The 24865-nt window shown below is 39.9% G+C and overlaps 2 protein-coding genes and 1 long non-coding RNA gene across 3 annotated transcripts in view; 1 reads left to right on the top strand and 2 right to left on the bottom strand.

Moving 5' to 3' along the window:
* The window catches only part of LOC23687834 (tachykinin-like peptides receptor 86C), a 468956-nt gene that overhangs the window by 197000 nt on the left and 247091 nt on the right, over nucleotides 1-24865 (top strand). The gene's annotated exons all lie outside the window — the stretch shown is intronic.
* Nucleotides 1-24865, bottom strand: part of LOC5564622 (phenoloxidase 2) — a 69475-nt gene that overhangs the window by 5948 nt on the left and 38662 nt on the right. Inside the window, exons 2-3 of the mRNA XM_001648918.2 lie at nucleotides 20675-21651; nucleotides 20465-20610 (exon numbers count right to left, since the gene is read on the bottom strand). Of these exons, the coding sequence (XP_001648968.1) occupies nucleotides 20465-20610; nucleotides 20675-21651 (1123 nt within the window). The remainder of the gene's footprint in view (nucleotides 1-20464; nucleotides 20611-20674; nucleotides 21652-24865) is intronic.
* On the bottom strand, nucleotides 3663-4202 carry LOC110681542. The gene is made up of 2 exons (XR_002503252.1): nucleotides 3978-4202; nucleotides 3663-3908 (listed from the first exon to the last, which is right to left on the bottom strand). It is a non-coding gene; the product is annotated as an uncharacterized LOC110681542 (long non-coding RNA).

Here is a 24865-nt window from a genome sequence, read left to right as displayed (position 1 = left end):
TCCATGAACTGCTTCGGTAATAACTCAAGGAGTTCCTTCAGGAATTCCTTCAGGAATTCCTTCAGGAAATCCTCCAGAAGATCCTTCAAGAAATCCTGTTGGAGTTTTTTCAGTAATCGCTTCAGGAGTTCCTTCAGGAATTCCTCCAGGAGTTCCTATGGGAATTCCTTCAATGGTTCCTTCAGAATATCCTGCAGAAGTTCCTTCAAAAATCCTTCAGGAGTTCTTTTAGGAAGTCCTACAGAATTTCGTCAGGAATTTCTCCATTAGTTTCTTTAGGAAATCCTCCGGATGTTCCATCACGGAATCCTCCGGATGTTCCATCACGAGATCCTCTAGGAGTTCCTTCAGGAATTCCTTCAGGAGTTCCTTCAGAAATACCTCCAGGAGTCTTTTCAGGAATTCCTGCAAGAATTCCTTCAGAAATTCGTCCATGAATTTCTTCAAGAATTCCTCCAGAAGTTCATTCAGGAATTCCTCCAGGAGTTATTCCATGAGTTCCTTAAGGAGTTCTTCTGGGGACGGACCTGGTGTAGTGGTTAGAACACACGCCTCTCACGCCGAGGACCTGGGATCGAATCCCATCCCCGAGATAGTCACCAAAAATTTCAGGGACGACTTCCTTCGGAAGGGAAGTGAAGCCGTTGGTCCCGAGATGAACTAGCCCAGGGCTAAAAATCTCGTTAATAAAGATAAAAAAGGAGTTCTTCTAGGAGTTCCTTCAGAAATTTCTTCAGGTGTTCCTTCAGAAATTCCCCCAAGATTTCCTCCAGAAATTTCTCCTGGAATTCCTTCAGGAATTCTTCCTGGAGTTACTTCAGAAATTCATCCAAGAGTACCTTCAGGAGGAATCCTGAAGGAATTCCTGAAGGAACTCTTGGAAAAATTCCTGAATGAACTCCTGGAGGACTTCCTGAAAGATTTTCTGGAGGAATTCCTACAGGAACTCCTGAAGGATTGTCTGAAGTAACTCCTGAAAGAGCTCCTGGGAAAATTTCTGAATGAACTCCTGGAGGACTTCTTGAAGTATTTTCTGGAGGAATTCCTACAGGAACTCCTGAAGGATTTACTGAAGTAACTCCTGAAGAAACTCCCAGATAAATTCTAGAAAGGATTCCTGGAGGTATTACTAAGAAACTCTGGACGAATCATTAGAAATGCTTCTGTAAACAAATCCTAACGAAACTCTTGGAAGAATTCCTGATTGAACCTTGTAGTAATTCCTGTAGCTAATTATGGAGGAATTTTTGGAGGTATTAATGAAAAAACTCCTGGAAAGATTCCTGGGGATAATCATGGAGGAATTTCTGAAGGAACTCTTGGAAGAATGCCTAAAGGAACTTCTGGAGGAATTCCGACGAGAACTCTTGAACTTCCTGTGAATCATGCTGGAGGAATTCCTAAAAGAACTCCTGGGGGAATTTCTGAAGGAACTCCTAGAGAAATTCCAAAAAGGATTCCTGGAGGTATTTCTGAAGAAACTCTGGATGAATTTGAGATGCTTCTGGAAAAAATCCTTAAGAACTCTTAAAAGAATTCATGAAGGAACTTCTGAAGGAATTTCTGTAGGAAATTATGGAGGAACTCTTCAAGGAATCCTTGGAGTTATTAATGAAGAAACACCTGAATAAAAACCTGGGGATGATCCTGGAGGAATTCCTGAAGGAACTCTTGGAAGAATGCCTGAAGGAACTTCTGGAGGAATTCTCAAGGCAACTCTTGAACTTCCTGTGAATAATCTTGGAGGAATTCCTGAAAGAACACCTGGGGGAAATTCTGAAGATACTCCTCGAGAAATTCCTAAAATGATTCCTGGAGATATTACTGAAGAAACTCTGGACGAATTATTTGGGATGCTTCTGGAAAATTTTTTGAAAAAACTCTTGGAAGAATTCCTTAAGTAACTTCTGATGGAATTCCTGTACAAAATTATGGAGGAACTCTTGAAGGTATTAATGAAAAAACTCCTGGAAAAATTCATGGAGATGATCTTGAAGGAACTCTTGGCAGAATGCCTGAAGGATCTTCTGGAGGAATTCCCAAGGCAACTCTTGAACTTTCTGTGAATAATCCTGACGGAATTCCTAAAAGAACTCCTGGAGGAATTTCTGAAGGAACTCCTAGAGAAATACCTGAAAGGATTCCTGGAGGTATTATTGAAAAAACTCTGGACGATTTTTTTGAGATGCTTCTGCATAAACTTCTAAAGGAACTCTTGGAAAAAATCCTGGAGGAATTCTTTGAGATATTACTAAAGCAACTCCTGGAGGGATTCCTGGAGATACCCTTGGAGGAATACTTGAAAGAACTCTTTAAAGAATTCCTGAAGGATTTGCCTGTAGGAACTCCTGGTGGAATTCCTTAAAGAACTCTTGGAGGTATTACTGAAGAAACTCTTGGAGGAATTCCTGATAGAACTCCTGTAGGAATTCGTAAAGAAACTCGTGGAGCAACTCCTGGAATAATTCCTGAAGGAACTTCTGGAGGATTTCCTGAAGAAACTCCGGAAGCAATCCCTGAAGAAACTCCTGGAGGAAGTCCTGAAGGAACTCATGGAGGAATTTCTGAACGAACTTCTGGAGGAATTCTTGAAGATACTCCTGGCAGAATTCCTGAAGGAGCTTTTGAATACTTTCTTAGAAATTCCTGGAGCAAGTCCTGGAGGTATTCCAGAAAAAAACTCTTAAAGATACTCCTGGTGGAAGTCCTGAAGGAACTCGTGGAAGAATTTCCGAAGATATCCTGGAGAATTTTCTGAAGGAACTCCTGGAGGAATATTTAGACGAATTCCTGGAGAAATACCTGGAAGACTTCTGGAGTAATCCCAGGAGAAACTCTTAGAGGAATCCTCGGTGGAACTCCTGGAGGTATTACTGGAGGAACTCCTGGGTAAATTCCTGGAGGTTCTACTGGAATGATTCCTGAAGGAACTCCTGGAAGAGATCCTAAAGGAACTTCCGAAGGAATTCCTTAAGGAACTCCTGGAGGTATAACTGAAGGAACACTCGGAGTAATTACTGGAAATACTCCTTGAGGATTTTCCTGAATGAACTCCTGGAGGAAGTACAAAAAGAACTTCTAGATTTCCTCCAGGTATACTTCCAAATATTTCTCCAAATATTCCTCCAGAAGTTCCTCCATGGATTCTTCCAACGGTTCCTTCAAGGATTTCTACAGGAGTTCCTTCAGAAATTCCACTAGGTTTATTTTCATGAATTCTTCCAGGAGTAGCTTCAAGAATTCCTTGAGGAGTTTCTCCAGAGCGATTCTTCCAAGAGTTCCTCGAAGGATGTCCAAAGGAGTTCTGCTAGGGATCCTCAAGCAGTTCTTCCAGAAATATCTCCTGGTATCCCTTCAAGAATTCCTTCTCGAGTTCCTCCAGAGATTTTCCTTCATGGATTCTTCCAGGAGTTCCTCCAGGAATTCCTCCTGAAGTTGCTTTAGTAATTATAATCTCTGGAGTAATCGTTTGAATTATTTCTGTATGAATCCGTGGATGAAAGCTTGAAGGAATTCCTTGATCCTGAAATCTCCTGGAGGAATCTCTGAAAGAATTCCTGGATGAATTCTTGGAGAAGGAAGTTCCTGAATAATAATATTCTGGGAATGAAGAAATTTGTCGTATGTTTGCATCTGAAAAAATATTTGAAGAAAAGTTATAATTTATTCCAAGCATTTGATTATAAAGATTTATTTTTGCAAATATTCTTTCTGGGATCATTCTAGAGTTGTACGAAAATTTATTCAAACTTTTTCTAAGGATTTCTTGTAAATCTCAAGCACTAATCATTCTAATAGCATCTTCAGGAATGCACCACAAAACTTCTTCGGAAATACACAAGATATTCTCCCTAAACATATCACCAGAACTGCTTTAGGTTGTTCAATAGAACTTCCAACAAAGATTTCTGAAAAAAAAAAAACAACAGCATTTTTTGCAAGGAATTTCTCTTGAAATTTTTCGATAGTATATCCACACTCAGCTAAATAGATCACCAAAAGAAATTGAATTGAATTTCTTAAATTTGTCCAAAGAAACTAAAATTTGAAAACAAAATAGCTTCCATGGCAACCTGCAATCGAACCAAGATTTTTACGATCGACAGGCTTGTGCGAACACCACGCTTCAAAAATTTCAAATGTTTACTTAAACAAACCCTCGAAGAAATTAGTTCATACATTCAAATTACGGATAAACTTTTTGAAAGAATCCCCTAAAAATTTCTATGTAATTTAACGAAGAGTCTGTGAAGAATGCATTAACGAATCTTTGAAAATGTTTCTTTAACTTTTTTCAGAAGAGGTTCTTAAAATTTTACAAAAAGAAATTTTGAAGTAACTTGATTTTTTTTAAATATATGTTATAATCTATGGATGAATTGTTCAAGTTAATCCTTGATTCTCTTCATCCTTTATGAAACAAATATTTTTAAGAAAAATACCGGAAAAAGATTAAGGAAGATATAAATTCATCTTATGGTAAACGTTTATTAAAAATACATTGAAGTGATTCTTAATATGAAGTTTTCATAGAATACTTCCGAAGAGTAAGCATGTAAGTCATTAATAAATACCAAGACTTATGGAATTTTCTTATGCTTTTTTAAAATCAGTCATGTCGGTGTTATTTGTTAGATAAATATTAAAAAAAAAACATATTAAAATTTATTTTGCGAGAAATTTTGGATCGATTCATAAAGTTGTGTTTTATATGCAATATCCTCGAAAAAAGTCTCAGAGAATTCCAGGAAAAGGAAAGGTACCTAGATGAATGTATTAAAAAAAATATTGGCTGGTATCTGGTATCCAATAATGTTTAGAATTCATAGGGCTTCGTGAAAAAAATCCCTGAAAATACCTTTCTGGAATACCGGCAAAAAGCGTGAGACAACCGAAAAAAAAATGCCACCTTGCAGTGCATTACCGAAGAACAGACAAAATGTTCTGTAGTGAAAGTTTTTCACTACAGATCGAAAGGCAGTTTCCTTGACTAGCGTTTAATACAAAAATCGCAACAGAATAGGTTAATGTGACTCAGTTATTGATTAAAGAGAAAGTAAACAAAGAGAGCCTCTCAATGTTAGATAGGTCCTTTAGTAAAGTTTCGCGAGATTTTTTCTTCTACAAAGCAAAGCCATGCCGAAGGTGTCTGGGTTCGATTCCCGGTCGGTCCAGAATCTTTTCGTAATTGAAATTGATTTTTGATGGACATGTTGCGAACTAAGTAAAACTCAAATTGTTCTTCTAAATGGCGCAAATGTATTGAACGAATGAAGTACTATTGCTGAAGTTAAAACATTCAAAATACAAATTGACAGAAATCGAGTAATTTTCAAATTGTTTTCGGCATTGGGAGTCACCTTTTTGACTGACCAATTTGGTATTAGAATACATTATCAAAATGTTATGTCATCTATCTATGTAAATAAAAATGGAGTGGTGTTTGTATGTCACGAAATGGCTTACGAACGGGTCAACGGATTTTTATGATTCTTTCTCCATTTTGTTCGTCAAGGGTTCCGACGTGTTCGTGTGTATTAAAGTTCTAGGATATACACCGGGAAAGTCGGAAAAACGAGAGTGAACGGAACTGTCATTTTGTATGAGACGATTCATAGCGGTTTTCAACAGCCTACTTGATGGCAAGACGAAGTTTGCCGGAACGACTAGTATATAAATAGATAAATAATTCATATTCATATTTTTAAATTTATTTGTGTACGCTACAAAAAGGATAATACTTTGCATAAATAGGTAGCAAGATCACATAAAACCAGTATATTTTTAATTATAAATTATGTGACTTAAGTGTCCAATACTGGGGGATCTACCCTACATTTGATGTATTTGAACATTCATTCTTATTGTCTTGGCTCGAAGTTCATTGGTGAAAAATGCCAAGAAGTGATTTTATATCGAGTGGTTCTGACCATTCTCGAACACTCGATGACAGATTCCGATAGAGTTCTAGATGGCTAATTCTTGAACCTTTCCTGCCGTTACTATATGATGGCTTGAAAAAATGATTACTTTCTTCTAAAATTGACCATTTGAATGCAATAATCTTCAATATGAAACAGGTGGCACATTCTGTCAAGCAGATCAATTTACAATGAATTTAAAATATTTGTCATAACTTTTTTTTACATTACCGCCACATTTTAATTTTAAAATACCCCAGGTACCATAACAAATTTGTACCAAATATGAATCGGTCACTGAATTTAAAGCAAAAATAAAACTCACTTGTGATTTTTTTTCTCAAAATTTAATCAAAATCGATCCGAACGATGGTAAAGTTACAAAATTGTGTAGCTTCGATATCGATATCGAATTTACTCACTTTCAGCAATGAAAAAAGAGTAAGTAGAACATACTAACCACCCACAAACTTTGATTTCCAAATATTATTACACCGGGTGCACGACGTTAGGCATAAGGACGTTAGGCATAAGTACGAAAGGCATAAATACGATAGGCATAAAGGACGTTTGGCATAATAGATGTTTGGCATAATGGACATTAGGCATAATGGACGATAGGCATAATTCCCCAAATAAAAAAATTGAAATTGTTTGTGTGAAAAGTGAGCTGACTTTTTTGGTGATTGTGGAGGGCTTCAAAGAACAAAAGTGTGTCCTTTGAAATACGATTTACTTGCAGTCGTCCCATAGTTGTTAATCCTTTGCGGTCAATTTCTAGGACAAAACTTGAATAAATGATTAGCATGAAAGTGCTGGTAATTGCCCTAATTAGCTTTGTGGTAACTTCTGTGACCATAGAGTGAAGTCATTCTGAAGGTATCTTAGTTCGGTTTCAAGTCGATCCAGGATCCTAGGCGTAAAGTATAAACGTGCTCATGTATCGTGCACAAATAGTAATGCAAAATGGCCACTTTGGCATAGCAAACATTTGGTTGATAATGGTGGAAGTACTCCTAGAATACTAAGCTAAGAGCTTGGGTTGGGGCGTAATGCCAAGAATATGAACGACGCTGTAACTGCTGCTCATCTTTTGAGCTTGGTTGAACACATTAGCAAATTTTTCATCAGAGATTATTCCTTCTTTAAATTGAAGGCTGTTCTTTTTAGTTATATTGTCGAGAAAATTGTTGGAGTTAGTGCTGCTAATGTTTTAATCAGAATTTTTTTCTTCTTTTTGTAATTAAACTGTTCTTTCGAGACATACTTATTCAAAAATTTATGTCACTATTGCTACTTCCATCATACATTTTGAATCATAGGCTATTCTTTATACTTATATGATCAATCTAATGACTGTAAAAATTGGACCTTCTTTCAATATTATGCTGTTTTGTTGATTTTTCTGTTCTAATAGTTATTGGAATTGCAAGTGTAAATATTTCCTTAAAAATGCACGCCATGCTAAATGCTGAATACTATGCTATGTTAAATTTGAGCTATTAAATTGAGATCGAAGTTTAGCTTTCAGTTCGTCGAATTTCAAATATTTTCAAAGTGCTTTTGGCATATGTGGCTGATTAAAACTGTTTGAAAATCATCGAAAATTGTTGGTAGAAGATGCAAAGGAACTGTTTTCATCACACTAAATTGATGAGCAGATTCGAAGAAGGAATGTAAAGCTTCTATTGGCGTCCCACTACCAGAATATTATTGTTGAAGATAATGTTATCTATCATACTTTGAATTTTTGATATGACTCTAGATTGTTGTCTTCAAGTTAATCATTTACATTATAAGTACTAATAATAACATGGAAGATTTCCCTTCTTTAGAATTAACGCAATCATGTAAGAAAAATATAACAAAAAATCAAACTAAACATCTCTAGAAATAAGTAACACTTGATCATCGCAAATATAAATGGATACTTAGAAAAATGGATTGAACTGGACTTAAGTATGCTAATAATGTCCATGATAACAATCTTCTTCCATATTTTCCGATAGCGGATTCATTGTCAAGTTTCATAACACCGGAAATAGTAATTTATAACCAATCAATTAACCCACACCCTCGTAACGCTTTTTGTATGTGTTGCCGCAACCACTGTGCGCAATAGATAGAAGTGGTGAAGCAACCGAATTCAGCTATCTCTATCTACGTTTACATGTATACCGAAGATGAATCTTTCATTGTATTTGGTTGATAATAGTTCACAATCGAAACATTTGTCAAAAGTATTGACACAGCTCATGCATTCGCAGTTAGTTTGCATTCTGTTGGTTACGTAGTATGTACACCAAATGAGCTCTCTGTAGTAAAGAGAAATAGTTTAATTAGTTTAAAAGAATTAGTTGGCGCAGGTTAAGAACTAAAAGTACACATAAATGTAAGTAATCTGCACTCCATGAAATAATAGTTATAAAATGAAGTAAATATATTTGCAGCTTTGAAGCTGCCAGGTTTGGCAACTACAGGACTGTGTTTTAATCCTCTAAGCTACGCCAACAGTATGTGGTCCCAAAAGTGGCCACTGTAGTCAATTATCCACTTTAGGTCTACAATAGCCTTATTTAGCACGAGACATGAAAAATGAACCGTCGCGCGATATGTATTGGAGTTCAATTTCAATTGTCCCTAATTGCAGATTCCCTCGGGGACATCCGGTGGTCCCGGAAGTAGTCACTGTAGTCAACTATCCATTTTGAGTCTACAGTTGCCCTATTTACGACAAGACATGAAGAATGAGCCGTCGCATGATATGCTTTGGTGTCAAAATCGAAATGTCCCCTATGCAAGGTTCCCCCGGGGCACTTGGCGGCGCCATGAGTGGCCAAATCTGTACAAGACTCATTTTCAATTTATAATAGGGTATTTTATGATGAGCTAGGGAGAAAACAATATTGCGCGACATATTTTGAGTGAATAAATTGTTTGATCCCAATTCGGATCCACTACCGGCACCGATTCCGGGGAAATGGCCATATCTTGGTTGTTTCTGAACCGATCTTAATACTTGGTGCACCAATCCCTTCAGAATTTGATCTTCTATCTTCATGTGTAGTAAAATTTCGATTTTTTAGCCGAGACCTTTGCTAAAAACACGTCATAATTTTACTGCATAAGACATGCTTCCGGAAATCCGGATTATCACCGGTATCCGGTGGTCATAGTTCATCTCCGTGGATGCACCTCAAAACTAGATTAGTTGACCCGTCCATTACTTCTTAAAGAATTGAAATCGGTCAATTTTTGTCAAAGTTACAGCATTCCAAAGTTGGCCCAATTTTTGCAAGTCCCAGTTATTTTGACAACCTCCTGTACATCAAATATTCCATCATTTGCGATACTTCAAAAATGGGGAGGGTACAAAAATAGGGGGGAGGGCTCCCTGCAAATCTTATTACAACTCTTCATATTATATTTAAAGTTGAAAACATTATGTGGCACATGAATTCCGCTGTCCTGAATATAAAACACTGTGTCGATTTAATGATTAGATTAGATTTTTAAATAAAAAATGCAAAAAGTTCAAGTATACTTTAAAAATGACCTGGGGCAGAGACGAACATTCTGAAAACGCCATTATTTTTGTTTATTTTTATACTTTCAAGCCCGGGGTGTCCGGTCTCTGTGCATTCAGATCGACTTTTTTTGTCCAACAGTGTAATTATTACCAGATTGGAAAAAAAAATCAAAACTGTCGCACAACACATGTCAAAGCTACGCGGATTTCTCAATTTTTATGCGTCGTATTATTGTTTTTTTTTTTCACCAGAGCTTGAGTTTGTTTTATATTTATCAGTTAAAAATATTATATGACATGGTTCTTGGGAAAAATTCCAAAATCGGTGAAAAAATGGTTTTTATCTAGTTTTCTCTATTTTTGTCAATAACCGGAAAACGTTTATGTCAGTAGATGGTCCTCGTTGTTACATAAAACTTTGCCAAAGACACCAAATGCCGGAAACGCATCGTTACCAAATTAATCATTTTGTCCCGCCAGATTGCGTCCCTGGTCCATAGTGCACTGTTTTGTTCTCTTAATCTTTACTCTTAGCAATTTAGAGGAACTTTTATATTTTGCCTTTATTATGTTTTTTTGACGTTATGGTGGATGCCATAACACTGACCTTCAAGTTTCTTTGAAGTTGCTCAAAATTTTATGGCACATCAAAGTCTAGAATAAGCCTATGCATGCTATAAAACATTTGACTTTTACAGTGCGCCCTGTTTTCAAGTTGCCCGTGAAAGAGATCGAGACAGCACCTACACACGGCGCACAGTTAAAGTCAAAAGAACAAAATAATTCATGGCACGTATGTATAGAGGCTCATGTTGTGAAAAGTGTACTGCGATCTGTCAAACTTGAGAACCGAGTGTAGTAGCAAGGGAGAAAATATAGTAGGGTAGAAGCACCGGTTTTGGCCATACGCCAATTGTAGCCATAGTGGTGTATACACATTCATTTACACGTCCAAATTAATTCAAAACATAAGAAAAACAATTAATTTTCCTTCTAATTTTAACTCCCATACACCTTACTTTGCCAGGGTACTCTTAATTTGGCCACTTTCATTACAAATCAATGCGATTTGCCAATTTAGGAATCGAAGTTTGGCAAATCGAAGGTGGCCTATATTAACCAACAAGATTTTCAAAGCGAAAAAATGGGTTGGGCTTAGTGTCAATATTTTACATGCATAATATGGATTGAAAGCTTGCATTTGACATATTTGTTGTATAATTACGGCCTCCCATATATTTTTTATTGATATTTTCTCTTAGGCTGGCAAAAACCTCTATATTAGACAACAATATTTCACTACACTTAATCATTTTAAACCTTTTAAATGCTTACTTCATTCTTTGTCGAGCTACCGTGCGAGACAGTCGACAGTTCTCGTTGTTCCCGGTTCTCTCTCGGTTTTTTTTCCCAATCGTGGTTTTTTTTTTTCGAGGTGCAAAGTTATTTTCTGTGCAGTGAGAAGCCTAAGTTCAGATTGGAAGCGGTATTCTTTTGGCCAATCAAGTTTTGGTGCTGAATCAGCCACGCGAGACGACGTGGTTTTCGTCATCCGTGCATCATTTACTGCGGCTCACCACGCCACGTGTTTGACCTAGTGAGTGATCGTGCATCGTAATCGACGCCTGTAGTGGTTTGTTCGATACCAGCAGCGCGTACCGCGTGGACGGCGGCTGTTCCCCGCGCCGTGCGCTCGTATCGTTGGTCGACGTCAGTGGTTGTTTGTTGGCAGAGAGAAAGGCAGAGAGCAACAACAATACATTCAACATAGTAGCGCTCATCGCATCGACGACGCCTGCGTAGAGAGTAAAAAGATAAGTAACCTTCGTTGTTCCCCCCTCCTCCGTCTCAATTGATTAGATTTTTTGCAGTTTTTTTTTTCTTCTCCCTTTCCCTTGTGTGTGCTTGTTTTTTTTTTTTTTTCTCTTTTACAATTTGGTTCAATTATCATTCCTGCGATTAGTGTTAGTTAAATTTATTTGTGTACCCTTTGCGGTGTTGAGCTACTGCAATGGGCGAAAGTAACGATGGCGGGGGTACATCGTATCCCCTCACAGAGTCGTTGCTGTTGGATCCGAATGTGTTGAGCCAACAGAACACAAACTATGCGCCTAATACTTGTGTGCCTCCTCAATCTGGTGCATCTCAAATGGACACCAGTAATGTACCATCTCCAACGTGCCCCCGCCTCAAGGCCTACCCGCCCGACTCTAGCGGGCCGTATGTTGTTTTTTTCCGACCCAAAGGCAAACGGTTGAATACTAGTCAGATCAGTAAGGATCTGACTAAGCGGTTTTCTACCGTTGTCTCCATTGACACAGTAGGTACCGGTAAGCTTCGCGTCACCGTCAGTGACCGTAAACAGGCCAATGAGATTGTGGCCTATGAGCTCTTTACACGAGAGTACCATGTTTATCTGCCAAGCCATCGGGTCGAGATCGCGGGAGTTGTCACCGAAGGAAGTATGACCTGCGAAGAGTTGATGCAGGGTTGTGGTCGTTTCAAAAACCCTTCTCTTCCGGCAGTCCCAATACTGGAGTGCAAGCAATTACACTCGGTGTCTCTGGTGGGAGAGAAGAAGGTGTATTCTAATTCAGACTCCTTCTGTGTGACCTTCTCCGGATCTGCTTTGCCGGATTTCGTCGTAATCGGCAAACTTCGACTACCTGTTCGGTTGTACGTACCGAAGGTAATGAATTGCACCAATTGTAAGCAGCTGGGCCACACTGCCCAGTATTGCTGCAATAAACCCCGCTGTGCTTCTTGCGGGGAGAGACATGTGGATGGTGCCTGCAGTGCGCCTCCAAAATGCGTTTATTGCAATGAAGGGCCTCCACATGCTCTCGAAAACTGCCCGACGTACGTACGCCGGCAGCAACATCAGCGACGGTCTTTAGTGCAGCGCTCTCGGCGAAGCTTCGCTGAGATACTAAAAAAGGCTGCTCCGTCTGCTGATTCTCGGAACATCTACTCTTCTCTGCCTCTTGATGATCAGGGCTCTGACTCTGAGGTTGGTGAAGGGGTTCCCTTCGTTTTCAAGGGTACAACGAGGAAGCGTGTGAGGCTCCAGAGACCCACAAAAAAGCCTCGTAATCTGTCTAGCAGTGACCACCCACCAACCATGAAAAATTCTAAGCCTGCCGAGAAAGTCTCCAAGTATTCACCTCCTGGATACAAACTCCAAGAGGAAAGAGACTTTCCATCGCTACCGGGCACATCAAAAATCCCAGATGTCCCAACTTTTCAGACTTCTCAGCCAGAAAGCCCACATATGGAGCATCAGGAGCAATCTCAGGGTGCTGCAATGTTCACGCTCTCTGGCATCGTGGATATCATCCTCAATTTCTTCAATGCTTCCGACCTAGTGAAGAACATTGTTAACGGTCTTCTTCCTTGTGTGACTCCTCTTTTGAAGCAACTTGCTTCAACAATGCCCCTCCTTGCAACGATCATATCTTTTGATGGATAATTTATCCACCGAGGTCGAAGATGTGATTTCTGTTCTACACTGGAACTGTCGTAGTATTATGCCTAAATTAGATAGTTTTAAATTTTTAGTTAGTAATTTGCAGTGCGATGTTTTTGCGTTGTCAGAAACATGGCTAACACCTGATGCGACCCTTCCTTTCCATGATTTTAATATTATTCGCCTGGATCGTCCCGACTCGTATGGAGGGGTGCTTTTAGGGATCAAAAAGCATCACTCGTTCTACCGAGTCGATCTGCCACCGATGACAGGCATTGAAGTCGTTGCATGTCAGGTGACTATCCGAGGCAAAAGCCTCAGTGTCGCCTCCATATATCTTCCGCCGAGAACTGCGATCTCTCGCAGAGATCTTTCTCACATCTGCTCAGTTATGCCTGAGCCACGGTTGCTCATGGGGGACTTCAACTCCCACGGAACAGGCTGGGGGGAACTGTATGACGACCACCGATCAACGTTGATATATGACCTTTGTGACGACTTCAATATGACAATTCTAAACACTGGGGAAGTTACGCGAGTTGCACCTCCAGCGCAAGATGGAAGTTCAAGGGATAGCCGTTTAGACCTCTCCATATGTTCGAGCTCACTATCACTGGATTGTTCATGGAGGGTAATCCAGGATCCCCATGGTAGTGATCACTTGCCGATCGTAGTGTCAATTACTAATGGAACACATCAGCCTTCATCCATTGATCTTGCATACGACCTCACGAAACACATTGACTGGGGAAAGTACGCTGAAACAATCATTGATGGAGAACATGCGGTACAAGTTCTTCCTCCGTTGGAAGAGTATCGATTTTTATCCGAGTTGATTCTCAACAGCGCGCTTCAAGCACAACGTCGTCCTGTGCTAGGTCCGTCGATTCGTAAAAAACCTCCCAATCCGTGGTGGGATGACGAATGTACGGAACTCTATCGCGAGAAATCCGCCGCGTTTAAAATTTTCCGGAAACGTGGTACAATTCACAACTATGAGCACTATTCTTCCCTTGAACGTAAGTTTAAAAACTTGGTCAAAGCGAAGAAAAGTGGTTATTGGCGCCATTTCGTGGAAGGATTATCACGCGAGACCTCGTTAAGAACGCTTTGGACCGTCGGAAAAAGAATGCGTAACGCGTCGTCGATTAATGAAGATCGAGAGAGCAGTCCGCGGTGGATTATCGATTTCGCCAAGAAAGTTTGTCCGGATTCAGTTCCAGTAGATCGCGTTCGTCGAGCCCCTCCAGATGATAGGGATGTCATGGATAGACCGTTTTCGATGGTTGAATTCTCACTTGCCCTCCTTTCATGTAATAATTCCGCTCCAGGAATGGATCGAATAAAGTTCAATTTGCTTAAGAACCTCCCTGACGTCGCGAAGAGGCGCTTATTGAACTTGTTTAATCAGTTTCTGGAGTGTAACATTATTCCGGATGATTGGAGGCAGGTGAGGGTGATAGCTATCCAAAAACCTGGGAAACCAGCGTCGGATCATAATTCGTACCGTCCAATCGCAATGTTGTCATGTCTTCGCAAGTTGTTAGAGAAGATGATTCTCTTTCGACTGGATAAATGGGTTGAATCGAGTGGCTTGCTGTCAGATACGCAGTTTGGTTTTCGCAGAGGCAAAGGAACGAACGACTGTCTTGCGCTACTTTCTTCAGAAATTCAGCTTGCCTTTGCTCAAAAAGAGCAGATGGGTTCAGTATTTTTGGATATTAAGGGTGCTTTTGACTCAGTTTGTGTTGATATCCTTTCAGACAAACTCCACGCAAGTGGCCTTTCATCAATTTTGAATAATTTTTTGTACAATTTGTTGTCAGAGAAGCATATGAGTTTTGCTCATGGCGACTTGACAGTTTCACGAATAAGCTACATGGGTCTCCCCCAGGGCTCATGTCTGAGTCCCCTGCTTTATAATTTTTACGTGAGGGACATCGATGGTTGTCTCATGGAAAATTGTTCGTTAAGACAGCTTGCAGACGACTGTGTTGTTTCTGTCACAGGACCAACCGCAGCCGAGCTGCAAGGACCTTTACAGGATACTCTAGACAATTTGTCTACTTGGGCCTTAAAGCTGGGTATCGAATTCTCTCCGGAGAAAACTGAGATGGTTGTCTTTTCTAAAAAACACAAACCTGCTAAGTTTCCACTTACACTCATGGGTAAGACAATCTCTCATAGCATGTCTTCTAAATATCTCGGGGTCTGGTTCGACTCCAAATGCACCTGGGGGAAGCACATTGTGTATCTGACACAGAAATGCCAAAAAAGAATCAACTTCATGCGAACTATAACCGGAACATGGTGGGGAGCCCATCCGGAAGATCTGATCAAGCTGTACCAAACAACCATCTTGTCGGTCTTAGAGTACGGTAGCTTTTGCTTTCAATCCGCGGCGAAAACACATATGCTGAAGATACAGCGGATTCAGTACCGCTGTCTTCGCATCGCGCTAGGCTGCATGAACTCGACTCACACAATGAGTTTAGAGGTACTTGCAGGAGTACAGCCCCTGACAGATCGTTTCGCGGAGTTAACACTCAGGTTCCTCATCCGTTGTGAGGTTCTCAATCCATTGGTTATTGAAAACTACGAAAAGCTGCTTGAACATAACCCTCAAACTCGTTTCATGAGTGTGTACTACTGGTACATGACGCTGGAGGTCAGTCCATCTTCGGTTAATACCACTCGAGGTGACTTCCCTGACTTCGACCGTTCCTCTGTAGTTTTCGATCTGTCCATGAAGCAAGAGATCCATGGAATACCAGATCATTTACGTTCAAAGTTTATCCCTCCCATGTTTGCAAGTAAATTCGGGCATGTCAGCGAGGACCGACAGTTTTTCACTGATGGATCAAAAATGGACGATATCACTGGTTTCGGTGTTTACAACATTTCCCATAGCGCCTCCTTCATGCTTCAAAAGCCATGTTCTGTATATGTTGCTGAACTAGCAGCTATACATTACACCTTAGAGTACATCAGTTCTCTTCCACCCGAGCATTTCTTCATTTTTACCGACAGTCTAAGTTCTCTGGAGGCTGTCCGGTCAATGAAACCGGTAAAGCACTCAGCGTACTTCCTGAATGGAATACGCCAAGCATTGAGTGCATTGTCAAATCGCTCATACACTATTACCCTGGCTTGGGTCCCTTCTCATTGCTCCATTCCGGGCAATGAGAAAGCGGACTCTCTGGCTAAGGTGGGCGCAATAGAAGGTGATGTTTACGAGCGTCAAATCACCTTCGATGAATTTTTTGCATTGGCCCGTCAGGAGACCTTGATCAGCTGGCAACAGAAATGGAGAGACGGAGAAATGGGTAGATGGCTGCACTCCATATTTCCACAGGTGTCGAAAAATCCATGGTTTAAGGGATTGGACATGAGTCGTGATTTCATTCGTGTTATGTGTCGGCTTATGTCCAATCACTATTCGTTAAACGCGCATACCTACCGTATTGGGCTCTCGGAAAGCAATCTCTGTGTTTGCGGCGAGGCTTACCAGGATATTGAACATGTCGTATGGAGATGCGATGAGCACCGTGGCATCAGATCTGAACTGACTGAAACACTCCGGGTCCGAGGAAAACAACAGAAACCTGTTAGGGAAGTGTTGGCGAGCCTTGATTTAGAATACATGAATGCGATCTATATGTTTTTGAAACGTATTGATGTCAGAGTTTGATTGTCGTTCGTCCCCCTGTCTATCGTTTTCCCGTTCAAATTGTCCTCGTCTTGTCGCTGTCTCCCCCGTTTAATACGTTTTTTAGTTTCGTTACAGTTCTGGACAACCTGTCCCATCGAACCTTATCAAGCTAGTAGTCTAAGTAGTTTAAGTATCACTATAAAAGTACAACAGAAACCCTAAGAAATCCTTTCCTTTCCTATTGTTCAAATGTAATCCCTAACCTCGAATCAACCGCGAGTACTTCGGTTACCCAAACTAACATAGTTTTAAAGTAATTACAAAATATAATATTTAAAAAAAAAAAATAAATGTAAAAGATTGAATAATTTCGGCTCTGTTATGCCCTATGGCGCCCGAGCCTACCAAATAAACGAGATAAGTAAAAAAAAAAAAAAAAAAATGCTTACTTACTTATTAAATGCTCCAAGCAAAAATTTCAGATTATTTGTAGGTCATTTTTAAAATTCCAACCGATAAGAACATATGAATTTAAGGATACAGAGCATTGAATCACTAACTAATATCAATGACTATTTGTTTGATTTAGTAATTAAAGCTTTTTTACTATTCATTCCATCAATCACGATTCAAAGGGTTCCTTTCTGCTTTGTACCAGACTGAAACAACATGTTTAGAAAAAAAAACAGCCTCATCAATTCAACTCAACTTCAACCTAGCTGTAAACAGCCAACCAGCCATAGCAGTAAATGACATATTTTTTTCTAACAAATATTTTAATCAGCTTCTCGGAAGGTTGTGTAAATTTGCTCGCTTTGTCGTTCCCTCCGGGGATGCCTCGCGTACTCCGGCGATATCTCTGGCTCGTACGCCCAACCACGAAATGGGGCCCCAAAATATATTTCCTCGTACGAGAGCTATAGATTAATGTCGTAAAAAGGGGTAACATTAATCAGCGAACGGATTGATTGGAATGTCACTCCTAGTAAGTTCGAATCATCATTCAAGGCGTTTTTAATTAAAAAACTCGAAAAGTGAATGACTTGTAAGAGTTTGGCCTTCATATTTAGTCTCAGGGTAATGATTTTAAGTAAGTTATTATAATATTACTGATTACTGTTTATATGAGTGCCCAGACAACCAGAAATCGCATGAAAGTTCATGTTACAACTCGTTTATTCATACTAATTACATCAAACTCGCAAAACACCGTTGATAAACTCGTCAGATTAATGAGCTTCCTCGCATAAAACACTTCTTTTCTGAGTTCATTTGTACATTTTGTTTCGTCCCGTACACTCGTACATAAGTTAAGTCGCATAAGATCACAGGTTAGTTCGGTGGAATATTTATACACTCGCATTGTATGTTATTATTCATCACATAATATATGCACGCATATCGCCTCCACTTTAGTACGTAGAAGGCCTTTTCGCGACATCTTATAAGTGAAATGTTGCACATACAAAGCCTCCAGGTGATTTCGTTATACGTACATTTTGGTTGTCTGGGTGATCAATGTTACCCCATATCAGCGAAATCAAAATTCACATAAAACATATTTTAAACATGCTTAAAACTTTCAGGAAACAAAATACGGTATATAGTTACTAGCGCTGAATGCCATTTGAGTTCATTTAATTAAGATTTTAAATTAACATCAATAGAACTGATCAATGTTACCCCGGATTACGGTACACACATACGTAGCAACCGAATCCCCACCCTTTGTTGTGACCGAATAATTAATTTACGCAACGCCCACCCAATCGACACCGAACCGGTTGGTTGGTTGGGCGACAAGAACATATTTGCATTTTCCGCATGATTGGTTTCCATTTCTGTCCGATACAAGCGTTCCAGATCGGAAAACCGAACAGCAGCTTGTTATGGAAGGAAAAACAGGAAAAATGAATCTGCTACAAATGTTATAAATAATATGATTCACAATGACAGTGGGGTTGTTCTCTTCTTCCCGGAAAGAAACGACAGAACCCAACGAAAAGTATTTAAAAGTTCAGTAAGCATGCGTTTTTGGTCTGAAATTAAGCGTTAGGTACTAAGGGTTTAGGTTTTAGGGCTTTATTTCTAGGAAAACATCTATGAAACTGACTGGAGGCAAAAATGTGCTGAATTTTACGTAGAATTCAATAAAACGTCTGAAAGTGATTCCTGGAAAATCTCAAAATAATCCCGATAAGCTCTAGACCAGGGAATGAAATTTTCGGTCACGACACAATTAAATGACGATTTTTTTAGCCAATATTTTAAAGGTTAGAAACGTGCGATAGAAAAGAACCCGTTTGCACTGGTTGAATATGTTTTCACGAGTTTTGTAGCAGTAAAATAGTTATTTAGGCAACAAGTTGCAAAATGATGATTTTTTCAGCACGAGTTGTACATTTATCCAACGAGGCTCGCCGATACAGTAGTACCTCTACCCATGAATGTCACAAGTTTTCACGCTCCCACCGATATCAGGTAAGACAGCACAGCATTCATGAGGAGAGGGAGGGTCTGGCCAATGATCACGGTCCATACGAATTTTATAAATTTGTGTATGGACAAATTACCACGAGGAGGGAGGGGGGTGGCCTGGAATCCCAAAAAAAAAAAAACTGGTCACGTGATTAATAATCAGCCCCTGTCGGAATCAAATCGCACAACGGACCTAGAAACAGATGCAAATATGCTTATTCTGCGCGGCATGTCGAATGAGGGACAATTGTCGACTCGCTCCCATTGGATTAACATTAGTCGCCTCACATCACCCGAGGTGAGAACGACTCGTCTCGACTCGCACGCCGTGCAATTAAGCACTAATAGCATGAAGTGACAGGGTTGTTCGGTTGATGCCTACCAAAACAGTACTGAAAAGTGCTACTCTTCAGCACCGAAAAGAGTGCTGAAAAGTAGCACTTTTCAGCATTGTTTTTTTTTTAGTAGGAAAAGTAGGCCGTTATGATGATCAACTTCTCAATGAAAAGTTGATTGATTTGCAACGGAATTGCAAAAATATATTATCAATATCAAAATATACTTTTCATGTGTGTTCGAACCTTAACGTTTTAAATCCATAGTTGTATTTTGAGCATCCCCATCACATTAATTCTGTGTACTGTCCTCAGGATTTCATATCATGTACTAAAACAAAGAAACAAATTCGTTGACGGGATTGATTGTGTTGAGTGAGAACAAAAGCTGATGACTGGAACCGATACATTTGTCGTCAAACCATTTTCGATGTTTAATTGCGTTATAATTGGTATCGACACACACGGGACGATATCAATTCGTCCAATCAAATTCGGCCGGGCCTTGTAATCTATAGTTATCGCCTGTAATGGTTGCTGGTTAGACAAATGACCAATATGTTTCGAGCTCGGAGAGACGTCAGATGGCGTGACATCGTGCCTGATAGATGTTTGATTGTGCTTGTGCCAGGATAAAGAGATAATCTCGGACATGACAATGAAGCACGATGCTTCGCATAAATTAGGGGTTATGGGATCTGGGAACTCAGCAATTGCACGGCTTCAGACTCCATCAGGATGGATGTTTTCGTTAATTACCAGGATGGATGTTTTCGTTAATTACTTATTCGATTGAATTATAAGCTTTATACACTTAATTTGAATAATAAGTAGACTAGGTGATCCAGAATGGTATATGCACCCCTGGTTAGATAATAACTGAATACTGTTGAAATAATAATGATCAGCGGCTGGTTTGGCTTGATATCTTGTTAATTTTAATTATCAGGCGTTAATTATCCACCTGGAAAACGGACATATTAACTCATGTATACCGCAATTAATTTGCCTATCCATCCATATCATCTGATTTCAATTTGATTCTCATTAGCCCTCTATCCCTTCGATCCTCGCACAACTTACCTTGCAAACACGTTACCCCGTGGGACAAAATCCATTCCACGCGACAAATCCACATCGGACTGCTGCCAGTATGTGTGCAGAGTATTGACCGGGGCTCCTTCCGATTGGACGATGATACCCGTTACGGATATACCTTCGTAGGTGAGCTGTCACAAAAATAAAATCTTTCTGACATTTACCTCGCTAAAATCTATTTCTTCTCCCACTTACCTGACTCTTGGTGTACGCCGGCAGTTTAATCTTGTGCTCCTGGAAGATGTCATCAATGAACGAGTGCCAACGGTAGAACACTGGATCACGCATAGCCGTAGCTACATCACCCATCACTCCAAAAGATTCCAGATGTCGATGATCCGGATCGTGAGTGTACGACAGGAACACGTGACCCACGTTATGCATGTCTCCGTACAACTGCCGATTGGGCGACAAAATCGACGACTCGATGATGTTACCCAAGATGTCGATGCCCTTTTCTTCGTCCAGAAAGATGCGATTGCCGGATTCGTCCACCACGTAGCCCTGGTGGACGGCTTCGTAGATACGGTCGATCCAGCGTTCCAGATCCGACACGTCCTGCTTGATCTGGTCCAGCTCGCGGTTGAGATCCTTGATTACGGCGTTGTCCACCCGACCGGGCCAGGTACGGGACGCCACCAGGGAGTCCAACTTGGGGAAATATCCCTCAGCGATTGGCTCGCGGAGGTTGTTCAACCGCTTGACGCGCTGCAGTCGATTGCAAAATCGCTCGAAGTTGTACCGCGCGATCAACTGGGAATGCATGTAGTAGAACAGTTCACCGCGGCGGTCCTTATCGACGATCGCACGATTCGAAGCCTCAAACGGATACACCAGATGCCAGTGCCAGTGGTGCAGGTTGACTCCGATGTCCTCGCGGAAGTACCACAGGCGGTGCTCCTCGTCCAGATCCGAAGCGGTAAAGTCCTTGGGGATGACGATGGGCATACGCATGCCCTCGGGGACAACCGTGGCTTCCTCGCGGATCTGTTCGAAAACTCGCGAGTCGACGTACTTGTCCGGGAAGACCTCAACCACTGACGGAAGGTCAAGGTTTTTGGTGTCCCGACGGTGCAGCAGCGCCACCGACAGGGCGTAGTTGAACAGGTACGGGTTGATGCGGTCCCGAGCGAACACTGCACAGCTTTGGAGTTCCTCGATGTTGCGCATTCCTGGTGGGAGGTGGGAAGAGGTGGAATGGAACGTTATTATGATTTCACACAACTTCTGATTATTTTAATAGCATTCGCCTTTTAGAATACAATGTGATTATAATTGTGAATTTCTTTATTTTATAACGGCAAATGAAAAACCTTGTAAATTTTATATCAGAGGCGTCGCGTGGCCTAATTATCAACCTGTGCACTTCTAATTTATGTCGAATTCGTTTTTGAACCTAGATTGGAACTGGCGCAACTTGTTCTGAACCACAGTTTCAACCCCAACCCGATTCAAGTTCGACCGAACTACAATTTGCTTGACGTTGGTTTATTTATGTGCTAATAACCGACCCAGTTCCTAAAAACGGAAACAACATTAGTGTCATTTTATATATGTTATTATTAGGTACACCTTGGATTCAAACCATTTTTCCTAAGGTAATAAAATGTATATTCAAGCTTTACTAACCTTCGTTTTCAAATATATTTTTTTTCTAGTCTTTCAGTTGATTAAAAATATTTATGATTGCATATGCTAATCGGGTTGTTTAGTTTTATTGTTTCACTTTTTCAATTTTAACAATTAGTCATCATTATGGAGAAATTGTAAAATTGCATATGAAAATATTTCAAATCATGCGGGTCATCAGTTTCGATTTATAAAGCACTGGATTCTAACTAATATTGCAATATAGAGTTAGATCATAACCCACATATTTTTACATAGAATTAATACAAGATCGTTCGCTTCGTGTACTTGGTGCACGCATCAAGAAAATTGCTCGCTTTTAAACCACACCACAAGCGTTATACTGACGATGACGGTACGGAGGGCATGACCGCTTTTGAATTCATTTTCTGATTGTCTTCTGATTGACCATCACAAGTACCACCGTGCTAATACTGTATGCTGGAAGCGAGGTTCTTAACCAGTATTGTACAAAAAAACGCGCGGGCCCTGAGTCTCAAACTTACAGACACTTCTTACCGCAGCCGTCTAAAAAATCACGCCAGTACTCCACACCACAAGCGTGGTGATGTTGAAAGCGCGAAGGAAAAAAGAGAGCAAGCAAAATGGATCTCTCTCGTGGATTGATTTGTCTCTTGTCTCCCCACCGCACGCTCGCACAAGACTGGCAAGACTGTGCACCGGCCAGAGTTGACGCTTTGGCTACTTACACACTGGCATTTGTAGTGCAAAAAACATTCTACCACATATACAGGATTGTGTGTACGATGAAAGGCAACGCGTCTCCAGATGAGAGTGCACACGTTGGGTTTCATCGTTACAGCAGCAACGTGTAGCGTGGAACAAAGTGTTGTGTAGTGCGATGCATGGCACTGAGCGCGTAGGGAAAATTAGGGCACAGATCTCGCGCCGCACCAAACAGCATTTGCATTTAATTTGAATAGCAAAAAAAACAACAAATATTTTGAAAGGTGAAAATTGTGATGATCAATGATAAAGATAATTGAAATAGGCTAAATTTTATTGAGAGAATTAAAGAATCGTTCTTCAATAATAGTAGAAATTGTAGGTTGTTATGATGAACGATTTGCCACCTGTGCAGTGCACATGTTGCACATGTGGATGCGACGCCTCTGTTTTATATACAACATCAGAAGGCCTCGTATCTTCAAAACGAACCCCAGCTTTTTTTTTAGTTTTTTTCCAGACATGCAGTTTACCCAAGTAGCACTGGTAACAAATGCAATATTTTAGAAAAATAAAACAAATTACATTGCAGTTGCATTTAAGATAATTTGTAGCATGTCTTGTTGACGGTTTTCAATTTTGGTTGCTAGGCTATTACATTGTAACTTACGTTTTGTTTACATTACATAGGTGTTGCATTTTTCCTCGCATGTAACTTAGCCTAGAGCTGTCAAAATGAATAAATTACGTTGAAATTAAATTTGTGGTTGCAAAGAAACACATAACAAATTAGGTTACATATAGATTGCTAAGTCACTTATGTGTAACAACATGAAGTTGTATGCAATGTGTCATAGGGGAAGAGGTGAAAAAATGAACAGGGTGGTGAAATGAACACAGACCTTGTAACGCATGAAAAACAAATTTAGTTAAGCCGAATTGAAAACGAAAGATGGAAATGAATTTGGCGCTCGATGGCCAGCCCCGGCGTTCGAAAAGGACGCGAAGAAATAATTTCAAAAGTGAATTCAAGTATTATAATTTTTGAATAACGGTTACGGTTCTAAGAATCATTGAAAAAGTTATTAGATATTAATTTCCTGTTTTCCTAGTTCATTTTTCTTAAAAAGGGAAGGATTGATGTATCCATCGATATGGTTATTTTCTGAGTGCATTTGCTATAAAACAAATAGGATTAATTTGTAATCGAAATCATTACCGTTCAGCGAACGTGTATTTCCATAAAAAAATTTATAGTTTAAACGTCAAATAAAAGATCCGACGGCTGTAGGTCGCTCTCTTGTATTCCAGACATCAAAGGTGTTAGACGTCTTTTATCACAGCTCCGAAATTTAGGGAATATTGAAAGTGAAATTCTTAAAGTCCGCTGTTTCTGCGGTGGTTAATTTAACCTGTTCTCGAGTATCCTCCTTAAGCCGTGAAACACCGTTTTTCTACCGCTCAAGCGGATTTAATAAACATCTCTATTTTTGATATTGTGCGATAGAACTAAATAAAATAAATAAACAAAAATAATAAATTAGGGAAAATTTTGCGAGCAGACATATCACAGAACATTGAGTTGTATTTTTAATGTTCTCTTTACTACTTTTGTAGGGAACGTCAATTTTTGAGCCCCACGGGATGACGAGGTTTCGTTTACGGGGGCAGGATCAACATGATAATTTTCAGGTTTTTCGCTCAAAATCATGAATATTTTCATGAAAATGTGTTCACTGTATTGTATTCTCCAGGTCATAGTTTGTATTACGTGCAAAAAATGTGTTAAATTTGTCCTTAAAAAACTTATCGAAGGTGCTAAACTTTAATCAACTCGTGGGAGCTAAACCCCCACCTCCTATTTTATAACACCAAAACCGCTGTTGAATTCAAACTCTACCAAACGTAATGCCACACTGAAGTAACTCACAAATTTGAACCTTACAAATGTACATTTTTCGCATCAGCATTATTTAACAATAACATCACAAACGCCTGCATTTTATACGCAAGCATGATCGAGTGCGTACGTTTACTGCACCACTAACCGCCTTGCTGAATTTTGACCCC

This window comes from Aedes aegypti, chromosome 1 (genome assembly GCF_002204515.2).
Source record: "Aedes aegypti strain LVP_AGWG chromosome 1, AaegL5.0 Primary Assembly, whole genome shotgun sequence".
Classification (NCBI taxonomy): Eukaryota; Metazoa; Arthropoda; class Insecta; order Diptera; family Culicidae; genus Aedes; species Aedes aegypti.
This window is presented reverse-complemented; position numbering and strand designations above follow the sequence as displayed.